Source organism: Saccopteryx leptura, chromosome X (genome assembly GCF_036850995.1).
Source record: "Saccopteryx leptura isolate mSacLep1 chromosome X, mSacLep1_pri_phased_curated, whole genome shotgun sequence".
Lineage (NCBI taxonomy): Eukaryota > Metazoa > Chordata > Mammalia > Chiroptera > Emballonuridae > Saccopteryx > Saccopteryx leptura.
The window spans coordinates 45799056-45822743 of NC_089516.1; the positions used below are offsets into that span (position 1 = coordinate 45799056).

General features: G+C 42.5%; 1 protein-coding gene across 2 annotated transcripts in view; it reads right to left on the minus strand.

Moving 5' to 3' along the window:
- Positions 1-23399, minus strand: part of CHST7 (carbohydrate sulfotransferase 7) — a 79517-nt gene extending 56118 nt beyond the window's left edge. For both annotated transcript variants that reach the window (XM_066357511.1, XM_066357510.1), the window contains exon 1: positions 21727-23399. In XM_066357511.1, the coding sequence (XP_066213608.1) occupies positions 21759-23219 (1461 nt within the window). In that variant the 5' untranslated portion in view covers positions 23220-23399 and the 3' untranslated portion in view covers positions 21727-21758. The remainder of the gene's footprint in view (positions 1-21726) is intronic.
- Between the last annotated feature and the right edge of the window lie 289 nt (positions 23400-23688).

Consider the following 23688-nt stretch of genomic DNA (forward strand, 5'->3'; position numbering starts at 1 on the left):
AACATAGCTAGATAGATAGCTAGATAGCATTAAAAAACACAAACATAGTATAAAAAAAGAACTGGTCAGAAATGAATAATACAATATCTGAAATGAAGAATATACTAGGAGAATTAAACAGTGAGTTAGATGAAGCAGAGAATGGAATCAGTGATTAAGAAGACAGGGAAGCAGAAAACACAAAATCGGAACAGCCAAAAGGAAAAAATAAAGAGGACAGTTGGGACCTTCAGACAACATGATCTGCATCATAGGGGTACCAGGAGAGAAGAGACAGCAAGGATTTGTGAACTTATTTGACGATATAATGACTTAAAGCTTCCCTAACCTGGTGAAAGAAACAGACATACAAGTACAGGAAGAACAGAGAGTTCCAAACAAAATGAACCCAAAGAGGCCCACACCAAGACACATCATAATTAAAATGGCAAAGGTTTCTGAATATCACCTCCTATTTGGTTGGCTATCTTTTTGTTGTGTTGGTTTCTTTTGCTATGCAGAATCTTTGTAGTACTAAGTATAGTCCCATTCATTTATTTTTGCCTTTACTTCCCTTGCCTTTGGGGTCAAATTCATTAAAAGTTATCTATGGCCAAGGTCCATAAGTTTACTAATTTTAGCCAGCAGAGCTATCTTTCAAAATTGAAGGATACATAAAGAACTTCCCAAGGGAGAAAAAACTGAAAGAGTTCATTATCACCAAACCAGAATTATAAGAAAATTTAAAGGGTCTTCTTTAGAAGAAGAAAGAAAGAAAAAGAACAGCAATTATAAAAAATAAAATAGCAATAAATACATACCTATTACTAATCACTCTTAATATAAATTATTTAATGCTCCAATTAAAAAACATAGGATACTTGAATGCATAAGAAAAAAATCTCCATATATATTTCTATCTAGAAGAGACCCACCTCAGAATGAAAGTAAAAAGATAGAAAAAGATATTTTTTTGTAAATGGAAATGAAAAACAGCAGGAGTAGCAATACTTTTATTATGCAAAACAGTCTTTAAAACAAAGGGTACAATTAAAGAGACAGAAGGACACCACATAATGATAAAGGGATCAATCCAAGAAGAGGATATAACCCTTGTAAACATTTACGCATCCAACACAGGAGCACCTAAATATGTGAAGCAAGCCTTGATGAACATAAAGAAAGAGACTGACAGTAATATAGAGTATTAGATTTTAACACCCAATTGACATTAATGGATAAGATCTTCTAGACCAGTGGTTCTCAACCTTTCTAATGCCGTGACCCCGCAATACAGTTCCTCATGTTGCGGTGACCCCAAACCAAAAAATAATTTTGGTGGCTACTTCATAACTTTAATTTTGCTACAGTTATGATTCGGAATATAAATACCTGATATGCATTATGTATTTTCCGATGGCTTTAGGCAACCTCACCGGGGTCGTGACCCACAGGTTGAGAACCGCTGTTCTAGACAGAAGAGCACCAAAACAGCAGCCTTAAATGACACAATAGATCAGATAGATTTAATTGATATCTAAAGAGTATTTCACCAAAAAAGCAGCAGAATATATACTCTTTTTTTTCTGTATTTTTCTGAAGCTGGAAATGAGGAGAGACAGTCAGATAGACTCCCGCATGCACAGCAAAGGAAACCATCAACAAAATGAAAAGGCAGCACACTGAATGGAAGAATACATTTACCAATAATACATCTGATTAAAGTGTAGAAAAGAACAGCTTGTAACACAAACTTACTTTCTCTAAAACAAAGAGACTTTTAGCAGAACTTACTTTTTCTGAAAGTTACTCCCTCTTGGCCTTGAGGCTGGTTTCCCAGACTGTGGCCTTGGCTAGCTTTGTGAAGTAGCAGGTGTTCTCAGAATGTTTCTCCCTGAACTAACCCTACAGATAAACATTGTAAGAAAGCTTGTTTCACTGCTTTTTTTTACTGTTATGCTTTCTCTCCTCCCCATTCCTCAATCAGTATATGATTCTCCCTATAAACCTAACTCCAAAATATGGTTGGCGTCGCATTGATTTGAACGACTTAGGTTTCCATGTGGTCTGCATAGCTGGCTAATTAAAGACTCCTAATTTCTTAATTTGGCTAATTGATTGTGTGGCAAGACATCTTATCTCGCTGTTCTGATATAACACTGATAAGGGGTTAATATCCAAAATTTATAAAGAACTGAAACAACTCAACACCCCAAAAAAATCCAATTAAAAAATGAACAAGCCCTGGCCGGTTGGCTCAGCGGTAGAGCGTCAGCCTAGCGTGCGGAGGACCTGGGTTCGATTCCCGGCCAGGGCACACAGGAGAAGCGCCCATTTGCTTCTCCACCCCTCCGCCGCACTTTCCTCTCTGTCTCTCTCTCTTCCCCTCCCGCAGCCAAGGCTCCATTGGAGCAAAGATGGCCCGGGCGCTGGGGATGGCTCTGTGGCCTCTGCCCCAGGCGCTAGAGTGGCTCTGGTCGCAACATGGCGACGCCCAGGATGGGCAGAGCATCGCCCCCTGGTGGGCAGAGCATCGCCCCTGGTGGGCGTGCCGGGTGGATCCCGGTCGGGCGCATGCGGGAGTCTGTCTGACTGTCTCTCCCTGTTTCCAGCTTCAGAAAAATGAAAAAAAAAAAAAAAATGAACAAAGGACTTGAATAAACTTATCTCCAAATAGAACATACAGATGGCCAATAGGCACACAAAAATATACTCAACATCATTAATCATCAGAAAAATGCAAATTAAAACCACAATGAGATATCACTTCACATCTGTTAGAATAGTCATCATCAATAAAACAACAAACAATAAGTGTTGGTGAGGATGTGGAGTAAAGGGGACAATAACACACTGTTGGTGGGAATGGTGACTGGTACAGCTACTCTGCAAAACAGTGTGGAGGTTCCTCAGAAAATTAAAAATGGAGAGAGACAAGATGGTGATGGAGTAGGCGGATGTACCAACTTCCACCTCCCAGAACCAAAGTGGATTACAAACTAATTTTAAGAACCATCATCTGGAAAAACCAACTTTGGACTAAACTAAGAGGACTCTTCAACCAAGGAACACTAAAGAAGCCACACTGAGACTGGTAGGAAAAGTGGAAACGCAGAGAGGGCTGCCCAGCTCCCTGGAGCAAACGGCAGCTGGGAGAGACTTGCGTGGCAGGAAGTGAGTTTAGTGGAGAGGAGAGGGTCCTGAGTCCCAAGAACAAAGTCCCAGCCTGCAGCCCCAGAGCCTAGAAGAGGCTTATAGACAGTATTTAGCTGGAAACAAGTCAGGATACTGTTTGTGAGAAAGAGACTGAATTCTCAGACCCAGGATTCTTCTTAAAGGGACCGCGCAGAACACCTCTCTCACAACCACTCACCTGGGGCTCTGGGGTACAGGGAGAGAGGAGAGGACCAGAGTAGCAGGAAGAGAGTGTAATCTATGAGGCACAGGGAGAAACACTTTGAGAGACAGCCAACCTAACCTCTGGGACAAGTCACTCCCCAAATCTGAAGTGAATATTTCCCCTGGAAACAGCAATACCAGCAAAGGGAAGCAGAACACCAGCCAAACAAGCTCTCCCGTGGCACTCAGAGCAGAGTTGCTTAGAAGGAGGGAGCTTTTGGGACAACAATAGTGAGTGTTAGGGTCTGAGCTGCAGCGCCCCCACCCACATGGCTGAGGGCAGGCGGCAGCGGGATGCAGAAGTGCGGTTCTGTTGGCAAGGGTGGAAGCTGGCTGGCCACCACTGAGGCCCAGGTGTGAGCTCATGATAATTTCAATAGATACAGAAAAAGCATTTGATAAAATCCAGCACCCATTCATGATCAAAACTCTCAGCCAAGTGGGAATACAGGGAACATACCTCAACATGATAAAGGCTATCTATGACAAACCCACAGCCAACCTCATACTCAATGGGCAAAATTAAAAGCAATCCCCTTAAAATCAAGAACAAGGTAGGGGTGCCCCAATTAACCGCTCTTATTCAACATAGTTCTGGAAGTCCTAGCCACAGCAATCAGACAAGAAAAAGAAATAAAAGATATCCAAATTGGAAAAGAAGAAGTAAAACTATCATTATCTGCAGATGATATGATATTGTATATAGAAAACCCTAAAGTCTCAGTGAAAAAACTACCAGACCTGATAAATGCATTCAGCAATGTGGCAGGATATAAAATTAATACTCAGAAATCAGAGGCATTTTTATACACTAACAATGAACTGTCAGAAAGAGAAATTAAGGAAGCAATCCCCTTTACCATTGCAACCAAAAAAATCAAGTACCTAGGAATAAATTTAACCAGGGAGATTAAAGACTTGTACTTGGAAAATTATAAAACATTGATAAAAGAAATCAGGGAAGATACAAACAAGTGGAAGCATATACCATGCTCATGGTTAGAAAGAATAAACATCATTAAAATGTCTATATTACCCAAAGCAATTTATAAATTCAATGCAATACCAATTAAAATACCAATGACTTCAAGTCATTGGTATAGAAGTGATATAGAAGACATATTTCAAAAATTCATATGGGACCAAAAGTGAACACAAATAGCCTCAGCAATCTTGAAAAGGAAGAATAAAGTGGGAGGTATTACACTTCCAGATATCAAGTTATACTACAAGGCCATTGTACTGAAATAGCCTGGTACCGGCATAAGAACAGGCATATAGATCAATGGAACAGAACTGAGAACCTAGAAATAAACCCACACTTTTATGGACAACTGATATTTGACAAAAGAGGTAAGAGCATACATTGGAGTAAAGACAGCCTCTTCAAAAAATGGTGTTGGGAAAATTGGACAGCTACCTGTAAAAATATGAAACTAGACCACCAACTTACACCATTCACAAAAATAAACTCAAATGTATAAAAGACTTAAATGTAAGCCGTGAAACCATAAGCATCTTAGAAGAAAACGTAGGCAGTAAGCTCTCTGACATTTCTCGCAGCTATATATTTGCTGATTTGTCTCCACAGGCAAGTGAAATAAAAGACAGGATAAACAAATGGGACTATATCAAACTAAAAAGCCTCTGCACAGCTAAAGACAATAAGAACAGAATAAAAAGACAAACTACACAATGGGAGAATATATTTGACCATGCGTCTGATAAGGGGTTAATAACCAAAATTTATAAAGAACTTGTAAAACTTAATACCAGGAAGACAAACAATCCAACTCAAAAATGGGCAAAAGAAATGAATAGACACTTCTCCAAAAAGGACATACAGATGGCCAATAGGCATATAAAAAATGCTCAACATCACTAATCATTAGAGAAATGCAAATTAAAACCACAATGAGATATCACCTCACACCAGTCAGAATGGTGCTCATCAACAAAACAACAGAGAATAAGTGCTGGCGAGGATGTGGAGAAAAGGGAACCCTCCTGCACTGCTGGTGGGAATGCAGACTGGTGCAGCCACTGTGGAAAACAGTATGGAGATTCCTCAAAAAATTAAAAATTTGAACTGCCTTTTGACCCAGCTATCACACTGTTAGGAATATACCCCAAGAACATCATAGCACTGTTTGAAAAAAAGAAATGCACCCCCATATTTATGGCAGCATTGTTCACAATAGTGAAGATCTGGAAACAGCCCAAGTGTCCGTCAGTGGACGAGTGGATTAAAAAGCTTTGGTACATATATACTATGGAATACTACTCAGCCATAAGAAATAATGACATCGGATCATTTACAACATGGATGTACCTTGATAATATTATACTGAGCGAAATAAGTAAATCAGAAAAAAACTAAGAACTATATGATTCCATACATAGGTGGGATATAAAAATGAGACTCGGAGACATGGACAAGAGTGTGGGGGTTACAGGGAGGGGGGAGGAGAGGGAGGGGGTTGGGCGAGGGGAAGGGCACAAAGAAAACCAGTTAGAAGGTGAAGTAAGACAATTGGACTTTGGGTGATGAGAATGCAGCATAATCAAATGTCAAAATAACCTATAAATGTTTTCTCTGAACATATGTACCCTGATATATCAATGTCATCCATTAAAATTAATTTAAAAATTATAAATGGAACTGCCTTATGACCCAGCAATTCTACTTCTGGGTATATATTTTAAGAAACTGAAAACACTAATTCTAAGTAATATATGCATTCTTATGTTCTTTGCAGCATTATTTTACTATAGTCAATCTATGGAAGCAACTCAAGTACCCATAAAGAGATGAACTGATAAACAAGCAATGGTATATATAGGATGAAATAGTACTTGGGCATAAAAAATAATGAAATCTTACCATTTGTGACTATAAGGATGGACTTTGAGAGTATTATGCTAAGTGAAATAAGTCAAGAGGAGGAAGATAAATACCACATAATTTCACTTACATGTGGAAGAACAATATAAACAAACATAACAGAAACAGACTCATAGATACAGAGAACAGACTGATGGTTGCCTGGGAGTATGGGGTTAGGGTATCAGTGTAAATGGTTGTAGTAATATATTATAGTAATGAAATATACAAATATAAAAAATATGGAAGATATATAAAAGTAATTAAGATATAATATTAAAAGGAAATTAAATAAAGTTATACCACCTGGATAGGAATTAATATAGTGTGTACAGATGTGATAAACAGACTCTGACTTTCTAGCAGGGCCCACTTAGTGTGTTTGTGAAGTTGTACATAGATAAGAAGTGGCTTGATGTCATAATTATGTAAGTTAACATAATCAAGAAGCTTCTCTAGGAACATCTTAAAAGTAGCTTGATGTGACATTTCAGTAGATTAACATAAAAAGGGCTCCCTTCGAGGAACTCCCAAAAAGGTGGTTTGAGGTGATAATCCTGTAGATTGACACCTGTTAGAAGGCTTTGGCCAGCAAAGGTACGAAAGCTGAGGGGCCCCCTGCTGAAGTAGTTGCCCAGACTCCAAAGTGAACGTGGACTGTCTTCACGCTGCTCTGTGCTCTGACCAAAGACAGCCAAAAGGAGCATGCTGATGGGGCCCCCTTAAGCTGTACCCAGGCACGCCAAAAGGATTTGTGAGTAATAAATTGCCTGTGATTCTTGCAAATAACTTTGTGTGTCGGTTTCATGTCTTTCCTCCAGTGGGTTTTAGTGTCGGCACTGTTAAGTAGAATCCTTATAGCTGCTTCAGGAGTTGCCTCAAAGAGGCTGCCAGCTTTGCTGTTAAGCAGCAGGAGTGTCCCACTGCACGGGGAAGTCAAATCAGGGGTGCCTGATTGACTTAGAGCTTGGGCTCTACTGGAACAAAGGTGAAGGGATTGAGAAATACAGATTGGTAGTTACAAAACAGTCATGGGGATATCAAGTACAGCATAAGAAACATAGTGAATAATATTGTAATAACTATATATGGTACCAGTGGGTACCAGAAATATCAGGGGGAACACTTGGTAAAGTATATGATTGTCTGACCACTGTGCTGTACACCTGAAACTAATAGAAAATAATGATAAATATAACTGTAAATGAAAAAAATAAAATATAAACACGTAAAAAAATATGCTCAGATGGCAGAAAACTAAGAGAATGTATTGCTAATAGAACTGCTGTAAAAGAACTGCTAAAGGACATTCTCCAACAGAAAGGAAATGATAAAAAAAGGAATCTTGAAGCATCACAAATAAAAGAACAAGAAGAATGATAAAATAGGAGAAAACTTAATAGACTAGTTTGTTGATATTAAAAATTATGTTTGTCATAGACCTTGGCCGTATAGAGCAATTTATAAATTTGACCCCAAAGGTAAGGGAAGTAAAGGCAAAAATAAATGAATGGGACTATATCAAACAAAAAAGCTTCTGCACAGCAAAAAATAAAACAAAACAAAAAAACTCACAACAAAAAAAAAACAGGCAGCCAAGCAAATGGGAGATGGTATTTGCAAACAACAGCTCCGATAAAGGGTTTATATCCAAAATATATAAAGAACTCACAAAGCTCAGCAACAAACAAGCAAAGGATCCCATTAAAAAATGAGGAGAGGTCTAACCAGGCAGTGGTGCAGTGGATAGAGCGTTGGACTGGGACGTGGAGGACCCAGGTTTGAGACCCGGAGGTTGCCAGCTTGAGCGCGGGCTCATCTGGTTTGAGCAAAGCTCAACAGCTTGGACCCAAGGTTACTGGCTTGAGCAAGGGGTTACTCGGTCTGCTGAAGGCCCACGGTCAAGGCACATATGAGAAAGCAATCAATGAACAACTAAGGTGTCGCAATAAAAAACTGATGATTGATGCTTCTCATCTCTCTCTGTTCCTATCTGTCTTTCCCTATCTATCCCTCTCTCTCTGTCTCTGTAAAAATAAAACAATGAGGAGAGGACTTGAACAGACAATTCTCCCAAGAAGGCATACAAATGGCCAACAGATATATGAAAAGATGCTCATCTTCACTAGCTATTTGAGAAATGCAAATTAAACTACAATGAGATACCACCTCACACCTGTTAGATTGGCTATTATCCACAAGACAGGTAATAACAAGTGTTGGAGATGCTGTGGAGAAAAGGAATCCTCATTCACTGTTGGTGGGAATGCAAATTAGCACAACCATTATGGAAGAAAGTATGGTGGTTCCTCAAAAAATTAAGAATAGAGCTGCCATATGACCCAGCAATCCCTCTACTCAATATCTACCCCAAAACTCAAAAACATTGGCACGTAAAGACACATGCACCCCCATGTTTATCACAGCATTATTCAAAGTGGCCAAGATATGGAAACAACCAAAGTATTCTTCTATAGAGGATTGGATAAAGAAGATATGGTATATCCATACAATGAATACTAGTTAGCCATAAGAAATTACTTATTACCATTTACAACAAACTGGATGTCCCCTGAGAGCATTATACTGAGTGAAATAAGTAAATCAGAAAAAGCTGAGAACTGTATGATTTCACACATAGGTGGGATATAAAACTGAGACTCATCTCTATAGATAAAAAATGAAGTGGTTACCAGGGATGGAGGATGGGAGAGGGGGTTTGGGGGTAAGGGAGTAAAGAGGGACAAAATAAGGTGACAGAAAATGATTTGATTTTGGGTGATGGGTATACAGCATAATCAACAGTTCAAATGTATAGAAATGTTCATTTGAAACCTATGTACTTTTATTGATCAATGTCATCCTGTTAATTTTCTAAATAAAAATTAAAAAAAAATAACTCAAAATGAGGCACAAAATTAAATGATGGCATAGATAAGCTTATTCTAAAGTTTATAAGGAAAAACAAAATAAAAAAATATAAAATTTTTGCCCTGGCCCTGCCCAGGTCGCTCAGTTGCTTGAAGCATCATCCCCATATGCCAAGGTTATGGGTTGGTTCCCTGGTGAGAGCACATACAAGAATCAGCCAATGAATGCACAAATCAATGTTTCTCTCTCTCTAAAATCAATTAATATATTTTTTTAATTATAAAACTTTTACATAAAATGGGTGGGATGGGGCGGGTTATGTGAGTATAAGTGGGTAGCACAAGAGAGCCTCTTTGTGCTGACAGGACAGTTCTGTATCTTGATTGTGGTGTTTGTGTTTACACATGTCTATATGTAATAAAATTAAAAAGTTCTATGCACACAAATATAATTAAAATGAATGCATGTAAAAACTGCTGAAAACTGAATAAGGTCTATGAATTGTCAATGTCAACTTCCTAGTGTTGATATTGATCTACATGTAATGTTACCTTTGGATGAAGCTTGATGAAGGGTCCACTGGACTTCTCTGGACTGTTTTTTGCAACTTCCTATGAAAGTAAAACTATTTTAAAATGAAACATTTTACTCTGTCACTGTTTCCTTTTGCGATGTGTTCAGCTCTCCATTTGGGTTGTTTTAAAGACCTAGACACAGCTTAGCAGTAACTCAGGATGGTTTTTTATCAATGACTAACCAGATGCTAAATGCTGCCTGGTCAGATCCCTACATTCCCAAACATTTATGGAGTTGCTACCAGTCCAACCTCTGGACCCATAAGCACTCTTTAAATTCTTTTATTAAAAATCTTCTTAAAAAAAAATTTTTTTTACCACTACCTGGAAAGCTGCTTTCCACTCCAAGTTCAATATACATATATTTTTTAAATCAAATCACTGTCAGTACAAGGTGGGAGGAGAGGACAGATAGGAGTTCTAAAAAGTCTATTACTGCCTCTGGGATATTTGAAGAACTGTTTTGATGTTCTTCTAATCCTGGTTGGGCAGCCCGCAGTGGACAGGCAGCAACCTACCAAGGTCCTTTCTTTCTTTGCAATAGAAACGAGTTCCCATTCCCTGGTTTTGGTCTCTAGTTCCTGAATGTCACTGAACCAGAAAAAGGATGTTCATATACCTTCCAGTTTTGATTTATATCTCAATGGAGCCTATAGCTCCCAAGTAGACTCTAAAAATCAAAACAAAACAAAAACAAACAAAAAAACTACCAGCAATTTTCCTATCATTTTCAATGTTTCTGTTGTGTTTAAAATATAAACATGTCCATGGATCCTTAGCATAGTGTTCTCCAAAATTCTTAAGACCCCAGTGTTTTAGACATAGGGTCAAGAATTAAATTCATTCCAGACCCCTCTTTTCTTAGTACGGTGGGAGCATATTCAGTTGGAACTATGAAATAGTCAACTTTGGGTGCATATTTAAAAACCGAACATTCTGTTGAGGGGAATACAGGGGGAGGGGGGATGCATTCGGGGAGACACTATATTATGTAAACACAATAAATTAAATTAAAAACCACACACACAAAATAACGAACATTCAAGTTTATCAGCCAGTTACAGTGACCAAATAGCTAGCCTTGCCCTTTCTTCCAGCTACTAGATGTTTGACAATGAAGAATTAAATGTTAAGCTACTAAATTTCTTGGTTAAAATTATTTCCATTTGCACAAAGTTTGGGGAGAATAAAATGTTTGTGTAAGGCTAGGAGCCCCTGCCTTGGCCATGCAGATTCTCATTGAATTCGGGCAGACAGTAAAAGAATTATAGGCCGTTCCGTTTTAGTCTTGTAATGGCCGATGAGCAAACAGGCAGGGCTCCGAAGCCCCTCAGCATTCCCGACTCACCCAGACTCACAGGTCCCCACCAGCCTCAGCACCCCCAGCCTAACAGGCTGGGCTGAAATCTCAGCGCTTCCAAAGCCCCTGAGCGCTCTCTCTCTTCTCTCTCTTTCTCTCTCTCTGTCCACTCTCCAGCCAAAACAGGCTGGGGGGTAAACCCTTCTCCAGCAAACAATGGCCCCTCCCAAGCAGGAAGGCAATTCGCAATTTGCAATCTGCCGCCCTGAGGGCAAGCACCCGCACCCTTCCATAGACTGTACACACATGGTGCTGCCCCAACACCAGTGAGCAAACCTAAAAACACTTATTACAAACTTGTTTGCCCAACCGTTTGCTATTGCCTGAACCACCTGAAATGAGTGTAGACCCTTCTGGTCATTCCTAAGTCAAAAGTATTTGAGACCTATCTTGTATAATAATAAAAAACAGATAATTTAAAAACTGTCTTGGTGCAATTAATTTCCAGATTTATAGAGATTTTGTTAAATAGGACAAGGATCTCAAGGTCTGGGCAGTTCTAAATATTTCTTACTAAATGTTACATGGTAGCACAGTATTTTGCAGATGCAGCAGTAATCAGGATGAACTGACAGGAATTCAGTGGGATGAAAGTAATCAACTGCAAAGAAGAATCAACATATAATTGACCAAATAGTGTATATCACCAATGACTAAGCGTCCCTTCAGAGATATGAATCTCTTGGATATGAGCTATGGATATGAACCTCTTGTCTCCTTTACTTACTGCAAGTAAATAAAACTATCTTGCACAACCATGTTTCATTTTTTTAATAGAGTACCCCAAGTGGTGAACGCCTTGAGTTCCGTAACAATTTCTGTATATCACTTTTTTGTGAAGCATGTATAAAAGGGTTTTTAAATATGTGGCATTGAAATGTGAAGTCATTCCTTAATATTAAATTCACATATTTCCTTGCACTTTTACAAAATGGATTGTTTCTTTAAAGATTCAAAGTTATACTTCAATGAGTTGGGTTAATTTTATCTTCTTTGCTACAGTTCCCCTGAGTTATTTTAATGACCAACTCGGCCGTAGACGCAGCTGGTTGACCTACAAAGTGAAACTTCTTTCTGGGTTAAGGAAGCTGGACTGCCATTGCATGTAGTAGGCTGTGCTGAGCCTTCCATGTTACTGTAGAACAACTCAGGAAGACACACTCTAAGCATTTTAATCATATTTTTTTTTTCAGCTAGGATGGGGGAGGAGGAAGAATGAACTTCCTGCTTGCTTTGAAGTTTGAGAACAGAGGATTTAACCATAAGAACTTGCAGGTCTGCCTCTCTCGGTGGCCTTCCTGTGCCCTTTCAAGTCAGGTACTGAGCCCTGGGCCTCTCAAGTGAATCTGGGAACTTGCATGGGCATCTCACTCCCCCCCTTGAACTGTACTTGTAGATTTTTACGTGTCCTTTGCTGGGTAAACAAATGTTTTTTAAGTTTGCTCACCTGTATTGGGGTAGCGCCATGTGTGTACCATATAGTCTATGGAAGGCTGTGGGTGCTTGCCCTCAGGGGGACAGATTGCAGTTTGCAGACTGCCTTCCTGCTTGGGAGGGGAGATTGTTTGCTATTGTTAGCTGGAGAAGGGTTTTTTCCCCTAGCATGTTTTGCTGGACAGCGCAGAGAGAATGCTGAAAGAGAGAGAGAAAGAGAGTGCTGAGGCTGGTGGGGGCCTTTGAGTCCACGAGAGTCCGGAGAATGAGTCGGGGCTCTGGGAGCCCTGAGTGAGAGAGAAGTGGTCTTCCCTGCCTGTTTGCTTTTCCGCCGTTTTGAGACTTTAATAAATGGAATGACCCACCATCCTCTGGCTCCACAGTTCTTTTAGCGTCTGCCTGAATCCAATGGGAACCTGCATGGCCATGGCAGCGGCCACTGGCCTTATACCATTCTTCAACTTTTTCTTGGTTTAGCCTCTGGAAGTACTCACCTATCCCTACCCACTCGCTTATGCCAGGTGCAGCGTCCTGGGTTTACCACCTAAAGCGACTTCACAGATACTAAAAGTTGGTGCTGGAACTTGGCACTCGGGCTGAGGGATTTGAGATTTCCGGGTATTCAGAATGTCCCGTTATCACTGGTGAATTACTTTCCAGCCCATTGTAACAGTCTTCCTCCTGGACCCAGTCCAGAACCAATGGGCTGAGGATGCTGTCAGCCTCCTTTTCAATGGCAAAGTGTTCTTGTAGGGTCTTCTCCCAGCATGTGACCCTGGAACCACCCCACTGTGAATGATGTTAAACATCTAAGCTTATCTGTTAACCTGGGTTAAGTTTTCTTAACCTTCCTGTTTTCACCTCCAATCAGTGAAATGCACTGCCAAGGAAAACGGAAATGACTGACAATGTTTACAACAATAGAGCCATTTAGTTATTGATATTTTCAAAGGGAACTGCTTAGGAATGATAAAATAATACTTGAAATACCAGAAATATCAAAGTGCAAGCATTCCTTCATTGTGACATTAAAGCAACATTTAGTTTGCTAATCTAACTGCACCCCTCCCTCACAAAAGCCTACAAATGCATTTTAAACAGCACAACTGTGATAAATCATTTTCAGACTTGCAATCTGAAAAATTAAGTGGCACAAGGTGCCAGAATACTTTCACTAGTCAATAAGTTTCTGTTGTGTTTAATACTTGAAACAACTCTTGCTTCAGGAGAAAACAGAGATTGAGTAAAACACACCTAAACACACAAACACAAACAAACAAAATGCTTGCCGGAGGACTTCGGGGAGAAATTAGAAGTCACTTGCCTGGACCTGGGAAGCCCATGAAAAGTGCTGAGCTGCCTCCCAACCATTTTCCCTGACCACAGTGGGAAGAAAAGACCCATTTTTTCTGCTCCAGAAATCAGAGTAAAACCTCAATCTATGGGAGTCATTAGTCAAGCCCCAGGGTCAGCTAGTGCAAAAATGAAATAACCATTATATTTACAAAATGGAATTAAATAATAATGTTTCAATTTTATCATATCCACCCCCAACTAAAAATTTCCCAAGTTCTTAAGTTCATTTGAGAACAAAATGAATACATTCCAAACCAGTATTAATAAAGTTTGGAAACAGCTGAATCTGCCTGGTTGACTTTTATTTTTTCCTTTCATTGAACTGTTCTGAGATATAATTCTAATTGGCATACATACTTGCTTTTGTGAGTGAGGTCATTCCCAAATCAAATATAGGAACTGAGTCAGTATTTTATAACATATATCTGACCACTCACCAGCAGATGTTTGTCATCTACCAAGTGGGGTGACAGGGGTTAGTAAGGCCATGGGACTGGGAAGTGACCAGAGCTGCACCTGCTGCTCTGGCAGCCTTATGGCCTCCACTAGAGCTAGCAGCCAATGGAGTAGCTAAGGTGGGGTGGGGGGGGCATTGGGGCTGCCTTCATCAACTTTAAGACTCACAGGTTAGGATGGTTGGTCATTGTACAGAGTCTGCATCAGCCCAAGTCTAGTCCATTACTTCAGCTAGCTCTCCCTGCAGAATGAGGTACTGTCTGTTCCACTCAGTATGGTGAGGATAACATGGTCCCAAGGCTGAGAGTAAGTTTATGTTGGCACAGGACACTGGAGCATATAAACCAGTTCTCCCCAGGGGCCTGCAGTTTTGACAGAGATCACTGTACTTAGGAGCAGGACATGGATTTTTTCCCTTAAGTTAAAAGTATTTCTTTTCCTCTTTGTTGAGAAATAAAAATAGAGTTAATTCAAAAAGCATTTAATCATGCTAAGGGTTTTGTTGTTCTTTGGGAGGAGTATTTAATTTCATCCAACCATCTCTTTTTTGTAAAACAGTCCCCTTTGCTATCCTTAGGCAACAACACATAACTTTTTTGTTGTTTATGGAACCTGAAAAATGCACTGTTCTCTTTTATTACATCTGTGTTGGCAATATCCTTTATCAGAGCAAGATACAGCATCTGCTTTTATTGCTTCTAAAACCTGTCTATTTAACATAGGTCAACTCCATGATGTTTGAAAGGAAGTCCTATTTTTAAAACATTATCTTCATCTTAGTATTTTTGGCTTACTGTTCCCATAATCTCTCTGAGGCTGTAATAAATCCTTTTTGGTAAAGTCTACTCTTAGTCATGGGCAAAGTGTCTTTCCTAAGCTCGGGGACATTTTTTCCCTAATGTTCACTTTATCTATATGTATGTAAGGGCTGCTTTAGTTAGCCTCCAACTTCACTCTGGGGCTGCTCATAACTCTCTTCAGTTCATCATCTTGACAAAAGAACTCACAGTCTTGTACCCCTATCAGCTCCCCATACCTTACAAATGACTCTGTAATGTTCTGTGCCACACCTTCAGTTAGGCTGCTTTCTCTAGTTCCAGTCTGCTGGCTACCACACCCAAATAATCTTAACTACACAATATTCATCTTTATAAATCTTAGGCATTTGGATTTCAGACCAGATGTGGAGCTTCTTGATGGTAGGGCTCACAGACTGTGTTCCTGGGCCCTCCCAACTCTCCCTATGCCTTCTGGGGTTCCTTTCAGCACTCCTGTGTGACAGGAGTGTTAACAGAAAGGGCTTCCATTCCATGAGTAAAAACATGTCTCCCTCAGTGGCTATTTTTGGCATGTGACTCTTCAGGGGAGGAGAATTAGCTCACACCCAACATGGTCAGCATGGAAGTCAAATATGATGGTCACTTTCCAGACTCGTAATTCCCTAAATTAATAATATTCACTATCAGCTGAGGCTCCAATTTCTTAGCATCCATCATGACTGTCTTTAATGTGAACAAGGACAGCTGCAGAAATGTCAAACTGGGCTGCTGGTGCCGTCCCTGTGAGCCAAGGGGATGAAGCAAGAGCTCCAATTCTCACGAAGACATCTCTGAGCTCTGCAACTTTTCTGCAGTTGACATCGCTTCCTATTCATCTCCCAAACAATTCACTTCCCTGTGCTCTTGAATTTGGGTCAGGGTTGTTTCTTGGTCTGTACTGTTCTTTCTAGATACTGCACCCAAGCAGAAATGTTTCTTTCAATAGAGCAAGTTCCTTTGGTTCCACCATGTAGCAAGAGGACAAGCCAGGAGCCCTCACAGAGGGAGAAGTTCATTTATTAGTTACCTTGTTCAACTAGAATATCAGATACAAAAAAACAAGGCCAGTTGAGCCTTTTTTGTTTCATTCTTTTCTGTGTTGTTCATGCTGAGAGCAGGCTGAGAAAAGGCATACTGAGGAATTTTAAGCCAGCTGCTTATAAATGTTTTTTTTAAGAGCATCATCCCCAACTATTTATATTACATTTGTATTCATGGGAAGAAAATCTCTGCCCAGACAAAAAACAAACAAAAAAAAAACACAAACAAACAAACAAAACTATCTCAATCCTAACTCAGCAACTGCAAATGGGCACTTCTGCCCTTCCTCAGACTACCAGGAGGGCTCTTGGGAACATAGAGCAAAATATATGAACAGTTAAACCTTATTTAATATCACCTGAATTTCCCCAGTGATAGTGTTCTGAAATATATATAGTTGAAGTTCAAATGAATAGGTACAATTCACTGCAAAAGAACCAGAAAAAAGACCATCTTAACAAGGAGCTTGTTAAACTCTGACAGCATGTGAGAGTGTGATTTTTAAAGGGATAATCATTTTTATTTTAAAATATATCCAGTCCTTCAAAAGAATCACTGAAATGACTTTCCAAATACATGTGGACAGCATAAGGGTTAAGAAGTTGATAACCTCTTGGAATCCTATTTCCCACAACCTTAGATGTCAAGCAATCCTACATTGTCTGAGATGAACTGGAAGGTCAGAGAGAGCTACAGTGTTGGGAAAAATGATTTTTCACCCATCAGACTAGCCAAGATGAAAAAAAAACTGGATAAAATCCATGTTGTTGATAGTCTAGGAAGTAAACACTCTAAAAACAGATATGGGAACAAAAATTGGTGCAACTTTGAAAGCAGTCAATAAATGTCACCTCCCCTTAGCACCAAGAAACCTTGGAAATCTTCTTAGTTCAACCTCCTCTTCTCAAAAAGAATTAAAGACTTGCCCAAGGTCAATCAAGATTAACCAGGAGAGCCAGACCCTGATGCCTGGGATCCTGCATCCTAATATGAAAACTGATTTTATATGAACCAAGAAATGACTGTTACTATGTTATGGCCACACATCACTATGCAGGACCAGCCTTCCTCTGCCTGGCTCACCAGACTTCACGAATCTTGATTTCTCCTAAACACCAAATTTCCCACGAGCTTATGGGGAAGGCAGCCACAAAAATGTCTTGATCAAAGGCAGCACTAACTTCACAGGGCAGCTATAAAGATTTGGATGTGGATGTGCTTTAAAAAATTGTTTGCACCTTACTGCAGCCCTGTCACTCAGGTACATATTTGTGTGTGTGTGTGTGTGTGTGTGTGTGTGTGTGTGCGCGCGCGCGCATGGACACACACATGTGCATGCACGTGTACTATCCTAACTTCCAGCTCTCTGGCATGAACACAGCACACCCCACAGTGCCTTACAGTTGGGAATTTAAACAAATTTTGTTGAATGAGAAATTCTATATAGGAAGAATGTTTAATGAATACCTGTTTACAGGCAATCTGTGTTTAAGCAAATGGTTCTCCTTTCAGTGATATTCACACATTTGGAGCATAATAATCAGATTAAATTAGAATGACTTTCATAACAGTTGCTCATTTCTTTTTCTGTTTGGATGATTTCCTTAGAAAAAAAGCTTTCTGACTTATTGGGGCTTAAATTATGGTTTATTTACCTCCTTTCCTAATTTCATTCAAAGGGTCCATCTGTCTTATCAAGAAAAAAGGCGAAGGTGTCTTAAATGCCTATAGGAGTAAAATCCTGGATCCTGCCAAGGGTAGATCAAAGGGAGACCTGATGAAAAGGACAGGACAGCACATCTGTCTGCTCAGAACCATAGATAGTATAAAATAATGGGCTATTAGAGAAGGAATAACAGACAACAAAGCATTTGAATGAAATTGAGAGGGTGATAATGGATCAGTGAATAATATAAGATGTTTTCCCCTTTCCACATTAACACCCTATTTTAACACCTTACATTTGCTTGGAATTTTATAGTTCCAAGTTCTTTTACATAAATTACTGTGGCAGACAATCCGCTGCTCATTAACAGCCCCCATCCTGATCTTATTCCAGTGGCAATAACCTAGCACAGAGAATGAATCATGACTGGTTGAAGTCAGTGATCTTTAACTTATTTGGACAGTACAGCCACCTGGGGAGCTTTTCAAAACATCCCAATGCCTGGACCCCACCCCAGAACAATTATATCAGCATCTCTAGGGGTGAAGCTCAGGTATTGACATTAAAAACCAAAACTCCTCAGGTGAATGTAATGTGGTCCAAGCCAATCATGATGATCCTACTTCATTCACCAATTTTTGGGCTAAGGCAGGCCATATGACCCAGTAAGTTCCAACCAATGAGACATAAAAGTAAGTTGGCTGGGGGCAAAAAAAATCTGGGAAAGGTTTCTATAACCAGACTGAAGGAAAGAGAGACACAGAAGGGAAAACTCCTCCGCTCCTTATTTACTAACCAGTTTCCTTCCTTTCTGCATTTTGACAACCCTGCATAGTTGTGTGAGGAAGAGCTGCTTGTTGCTAAGGCTACTATCTTGTGACAGTGGGAAGATAAGCTGGTGAATGAAATCCTAAAAAGATATAAAAGATGGAAAGGGCCTAGGTTCTTGGTGACTTGGTTCAGGGTGCTGAGGTCCCCACTAAGCCCTGAAAAAAATCACACTGACTCCCTCCCTGGAAAATCCCGGTTATTGAATCATCCAGAAGTTACTCAGGTCAATTCATGTGTAGCCCTTCTTCACTGATGAGCTGAGGGCATGCTCAGATGTCCTATGAGAAGGACAGCCATGGGGAAGGTGGCTGTAGAGTTACCAGATTTCGTGTGTAGGTTGTTGTTAACTCAAGGATATATTATTTATTTGTTCAGTGGTTGGAACATATTAGCAATGACGCCATATGTGTTTTCCACCCCAGACTAGTCTTTAAGCCCTGCTGGAGTGACAAAGGTGCTGCTAAGGGATGTCGGGGGTGAGGGTGGGAGGCAGGTAAGGATGTGTCATGATGGAGAGATTCTGAATTCTGAGGTCAAACAACAAAGCTGCTCCACCCTCACCAACCCAGGTGTGACTTTGGGCAAGTTACTTGACTTCTCTGAGTCTCGGATTTCTACTCTGTAAAATTGATAATATGTCCAATTAACGAACTCAAGGCATGGCACATAAGGATCCACTCCTTTCCCTTCCCTAGAGTAGAGTGTGATGAACTTTCAGAAACTCATCAGTGGGTCAATAATGTTTTCTTTCCAAGAACTAGGAATATAAGCATTTTAGTAAATCCACTGGTTGGTGGTGACATGGTAAGTGTCTAATAATTTCAGCAAAAATATGGGAGGAAGGGATTAGTCACCAAAGAATGAAAGAGCCTAAAAACTGGCTCCCATATGTTCCTGAAGACCTGCAGAGAAAGCTCTGTTGGCCTTCCAAACACCAGCTCCAGTGTCTACAGCCATAGTCACCCTCACAGACCAACTTCCTAGAGGATGAAGCCTTCTACTGTAACCTTTCTCTCTATCCTCTTTCCTACTTGACCCCAGTCAGCACTCAATAAATATTAATAAAAATGGAGGGAAAGTGAAAGATTCTGGGAGACAGTCAGTTCTTAAGGCCATAAAATGCTGCAGCATTTGCGCTGGAGGCCTGAGAAGGAGAGTTAAGTACCATCCCCATTACTTACATCTGTAAATACAGGATTAACAAATGAAAGGATGTTTTTGTTAAGATATGACAAGTCACTCTGTGACTTACCTCCCTTTACTCTGGAAATCAGGAAGGAACACAGACTTCCTAGCAATTACAGAAACTGACCAAGAAAACCACTTGATCACTGGGAGAAAAATCAGTGAACTTCTGAAATCTCTCTGAAACCCTGGCTCTATTAACAGTAAAATCCACCTTCATTAACATCTTCAACTTTGGCCTCAGAGCTTCATCCCAGAGGAATAGTGAATTACACTACAAAATAATGAATGGAAACAAGTCACTTCCGTCCACCCAGAGCTGCTTTTCCTCTTCCTCTGCACTGCACAGTGCAGAGTTGGGAGAAACCCATCCCCATGCCACTAACTGAGCTCCTAAGGTCAGCATCATACAGAACAAACTTTTCCCTCAGCCAACGTACAGGCCATATACTGAACACAAAATTTGAGATTCTTTAAGTCCCATATTAGCATCTCGGGATATGTGCTTTACAGAGAAAGAACAACAACAACAAAAAAAAAAATGGGGGGAGGTGTCTTCACAAAGCTCCTTCTGCAGTTACAGCCAAAGCTGTTATTGCCAATCTAAGCCTTTACCTCTTAAACCAGGGGTAGTCAGCCTTTTTATACCTACCGCCCACTTTTGTATCTGTTAGTAGTAAAATATTCTCACCGCCCACTGGTTCCACAGTAATGGTGATTTATAAAGTAGCAAAGTAACTTTACTTTATAAAATTTATAAAGCAGAGTTACAGCAAGTTAAAGCATATAATAATAATTACTTACCAAGTACTTTATGTCAGATTTTCACTAAGTTTGGCAGAATAAATCTTTATAAAACAACTTACTATAGTTAAACCTATCTTTTTATTTATACTTTGGTTGCTCTGCTACCGCCCACCATGAAAGCTGGAAAGCCCACTAGTGGGCGGTAGGGCCCAGGTTGACTACCACTGTTAAACGGATCAGGCAAACTGGAGGGGGAGGAGGAAAGCCCATCCCTGAGGTCTTGTCGGCACTAGGCACTAGAGGAAGCTGACCAGGCAGCTTTTGGGAAGTGATGTTAATAGGATATGGTCAAATATCCTGCAAACACTAGCCATGGGGGTGGAGGGAGACTCCACATGAGCCAGGGGGAAAGATAAGTCCACTCTACCCTACTATACTAGAACCTAAGACACACATACAATACATATGCAAAAACTCTTAAAAGAAAGGTCTGACTGTGCTTGTGTGCTTGGGAACTCAGAAAGCCCGCAGTCAGCACAGAGATAGATAGAGGCAGAGGAGAAATATGAAACAGACCACAGGGAGGTAGGATAATAAATAGAGTCAAGAACTTTCCATCAGACTCCGCTTTTGGCTTTCTCTGTGCCTGCAGACACTGGTGCAAAAAGTTCCTCCACAGGGCAGATTGGCGTCAAGGTAAAATAGTCATCAACCTCAAACAGTCCAAGAAATACGATGCTTTTCATGTCAATTCCCAGTCTCGAGTTCCATTATGACTTTCAAACTTTTCTACTTTCCCTAGACCTCTGATTCCAGTCATCCCTCCCCTCCCCCAGTTCTCAACTGATGACCTTACCTCCTACTTCACAAAGGGGACTGGGAGTATGGAGACCTGGGCTCCACCTCAGCCATGCTTAAACTCTCTCATCTTAGAGTCCTCCCCAAAGGAGGCAGGAGGCTAAGCTCTAGATAACGATGGCTCCCAAATTCTGACAGGTGCACTTTCCTACCGCTCACAACTATTCTGACAGGATATCTGGAACAGCATAACTCCCTCTCCCAGCAGGCTGGTCCAAGTTTCCCAAAGAACCTTCCTTGCCCCTCTCTAGCCCGGGCCACCTTACCCGGATTCGCCCTCCGGGACATGAGTGGGAGGCTACGTGGCGCCATCCGCCTCAGCCTCGAACGGTTTCTCCTCGTGCACTGCTGGCTCGGCGTCTCCCTCTTCTCCGCTGCGAGGATAGGCCAGCAGACGCATCGCTGGAGCACAGGCGGCCTCCACCTGGCGCACCTGCTCTCGGCTTAGGCGCTCGCGCCAGGCGTGCACGGCTTCGCGGGCGTCGCGTGCGGACAGGTGGAAGGGCCGGTCCGCGCCATAGGCCGCGCCGCGCGTCATGTTGACCGCGAAGGTGTCAAGCGCGGCCAGTGCGCGCAGGCCCGCGAACCGCAGCAGGCGGTGCAGCTGCGCGCGAGGCTGCCACACCAGGTCCTCGTAGCGCAGCCTCAGGTAGCGGCGCCGCAGCCAAGCGGGCGCCCCACGCGCGAAGAGCAGGTCGCGCAGCCACGCTTCACAGATCACCTCTAGCGCGCCAGTCAGGAAAAAGTCAGTGCGCGGCGCGGCAGGCTGAGCGCGGGAAGGGCCTCCTGGGCGAGCGCCTAAGCCATGCGCCAGCAGCACGCGGTGGAAGCGGTCACCCCTCTGGCGGGTGCGCAGCACCTGGATGCTCTCGCGCAACAGACCCTGTCTAGATTTGAGGCGCGAGTTGTGAACGGCTCGAGGGTCTCGGAAAAGCTGTACCACTTTCAGGTTGAGGCCTGGGTCGCGCAGCAGGGGCACCAGCACGCCCAGATCGAGAAGGCGCACGTCCTTGATGACCACCACCGGGTACTTGCGGCACTCGGCCTCCAGGGCGCGCAGAGTCACCGGTGGGCAGCTGCGCTCACAGGCGGCATCCTCGACGAGGCCAATATCTGCCCGGGCACGGGCCGCGCCGGGACACAGGGGCGGCGAGCAGATGACCTTGTTGGTCCGCCAGCGAAAGAGAGTGGCGGTGGTGAGATTGGCTGCACCCGGGGCGCGCGCGGTGGGGTCTCCGGGTGGCGCGTACAGATGCAGCACGGAGAAGTCACAGCGGAAAAGCGAGCGCAGCATGTCGCGTAGCGCACCCTGCAGGCTCTCAGCGTCTCCCGGATACAGCGCCTGCCAGAGATGCCACATGGGCTCGTACAAGTAGAAAACGTCCGGGTGTTGATTAAATAGTTCGCCTAGGAACGACGAACCGGTGCGCCAGGTGGCATGCACATAGATGTGCTGCTTCTCAGCAGATGCCGGCTCCCCGACGGCGCTGCTGAGGTTGCCCGGGGACCCAGGGGACTGGCCTGCGTGCACCTCAGCGGCGGACCGCACCTCCGCGCCTTGCTCGCGCTCTCCTGCAGCCGCCGCCTCCAGGCTCCACACTCCCAAGCTGCGCTGAAGGCCAGGGCAGTGCCTGGCGCCCTTGTCCCCGTCGTGGCCGCCTTCTAGTACGGAGGGGACAAGCAGCAACACCAGAGTGTACAGCACCAACAGCAGCGCGAACTTGCAGTACTCCCTGCGCCGCCGCCTCCGGCCCTTCATCGTTTACCGACACCCCCCCAGAGTGGGTGGGGCGTCTGTCCTCTCTCCTTCCTTAGAAATCCCGTCCCAAGTCCGCTCCTCCGGCCCCTTTGGGCCCCAATGCGCCGGGAGGAGCAGAGCCACTGGGGCTGTGCATCCACAAGGGGAGAGTTCGGAGGCTGTGGTGCTAGTGGCGGCACCTCTGCCGTCTCTCCGCTCAGCGGCCGGAGAGTCGCCTATTGGCTGCCCTGACAGCCTCCCGCTCCGCCTTCAACTCCGCAGTTTCTCCCCGCCTACCTCTCCGTCCTGGGTTCGCCCACGGATCTGCCAGATTTGGGCGGAGTTGCAGAGGGAGGGATGGAGACGCGGGCCCGGGCGCGCGGAGTCAGACCCCACCTTTCCCCAACCCCTCCGTAAGGAAGTCAAGTCTTCATGACTTATCAATAACTTAAGCCAAGGGAGGGGCTCATGTGTACGGAATTTACCCAGT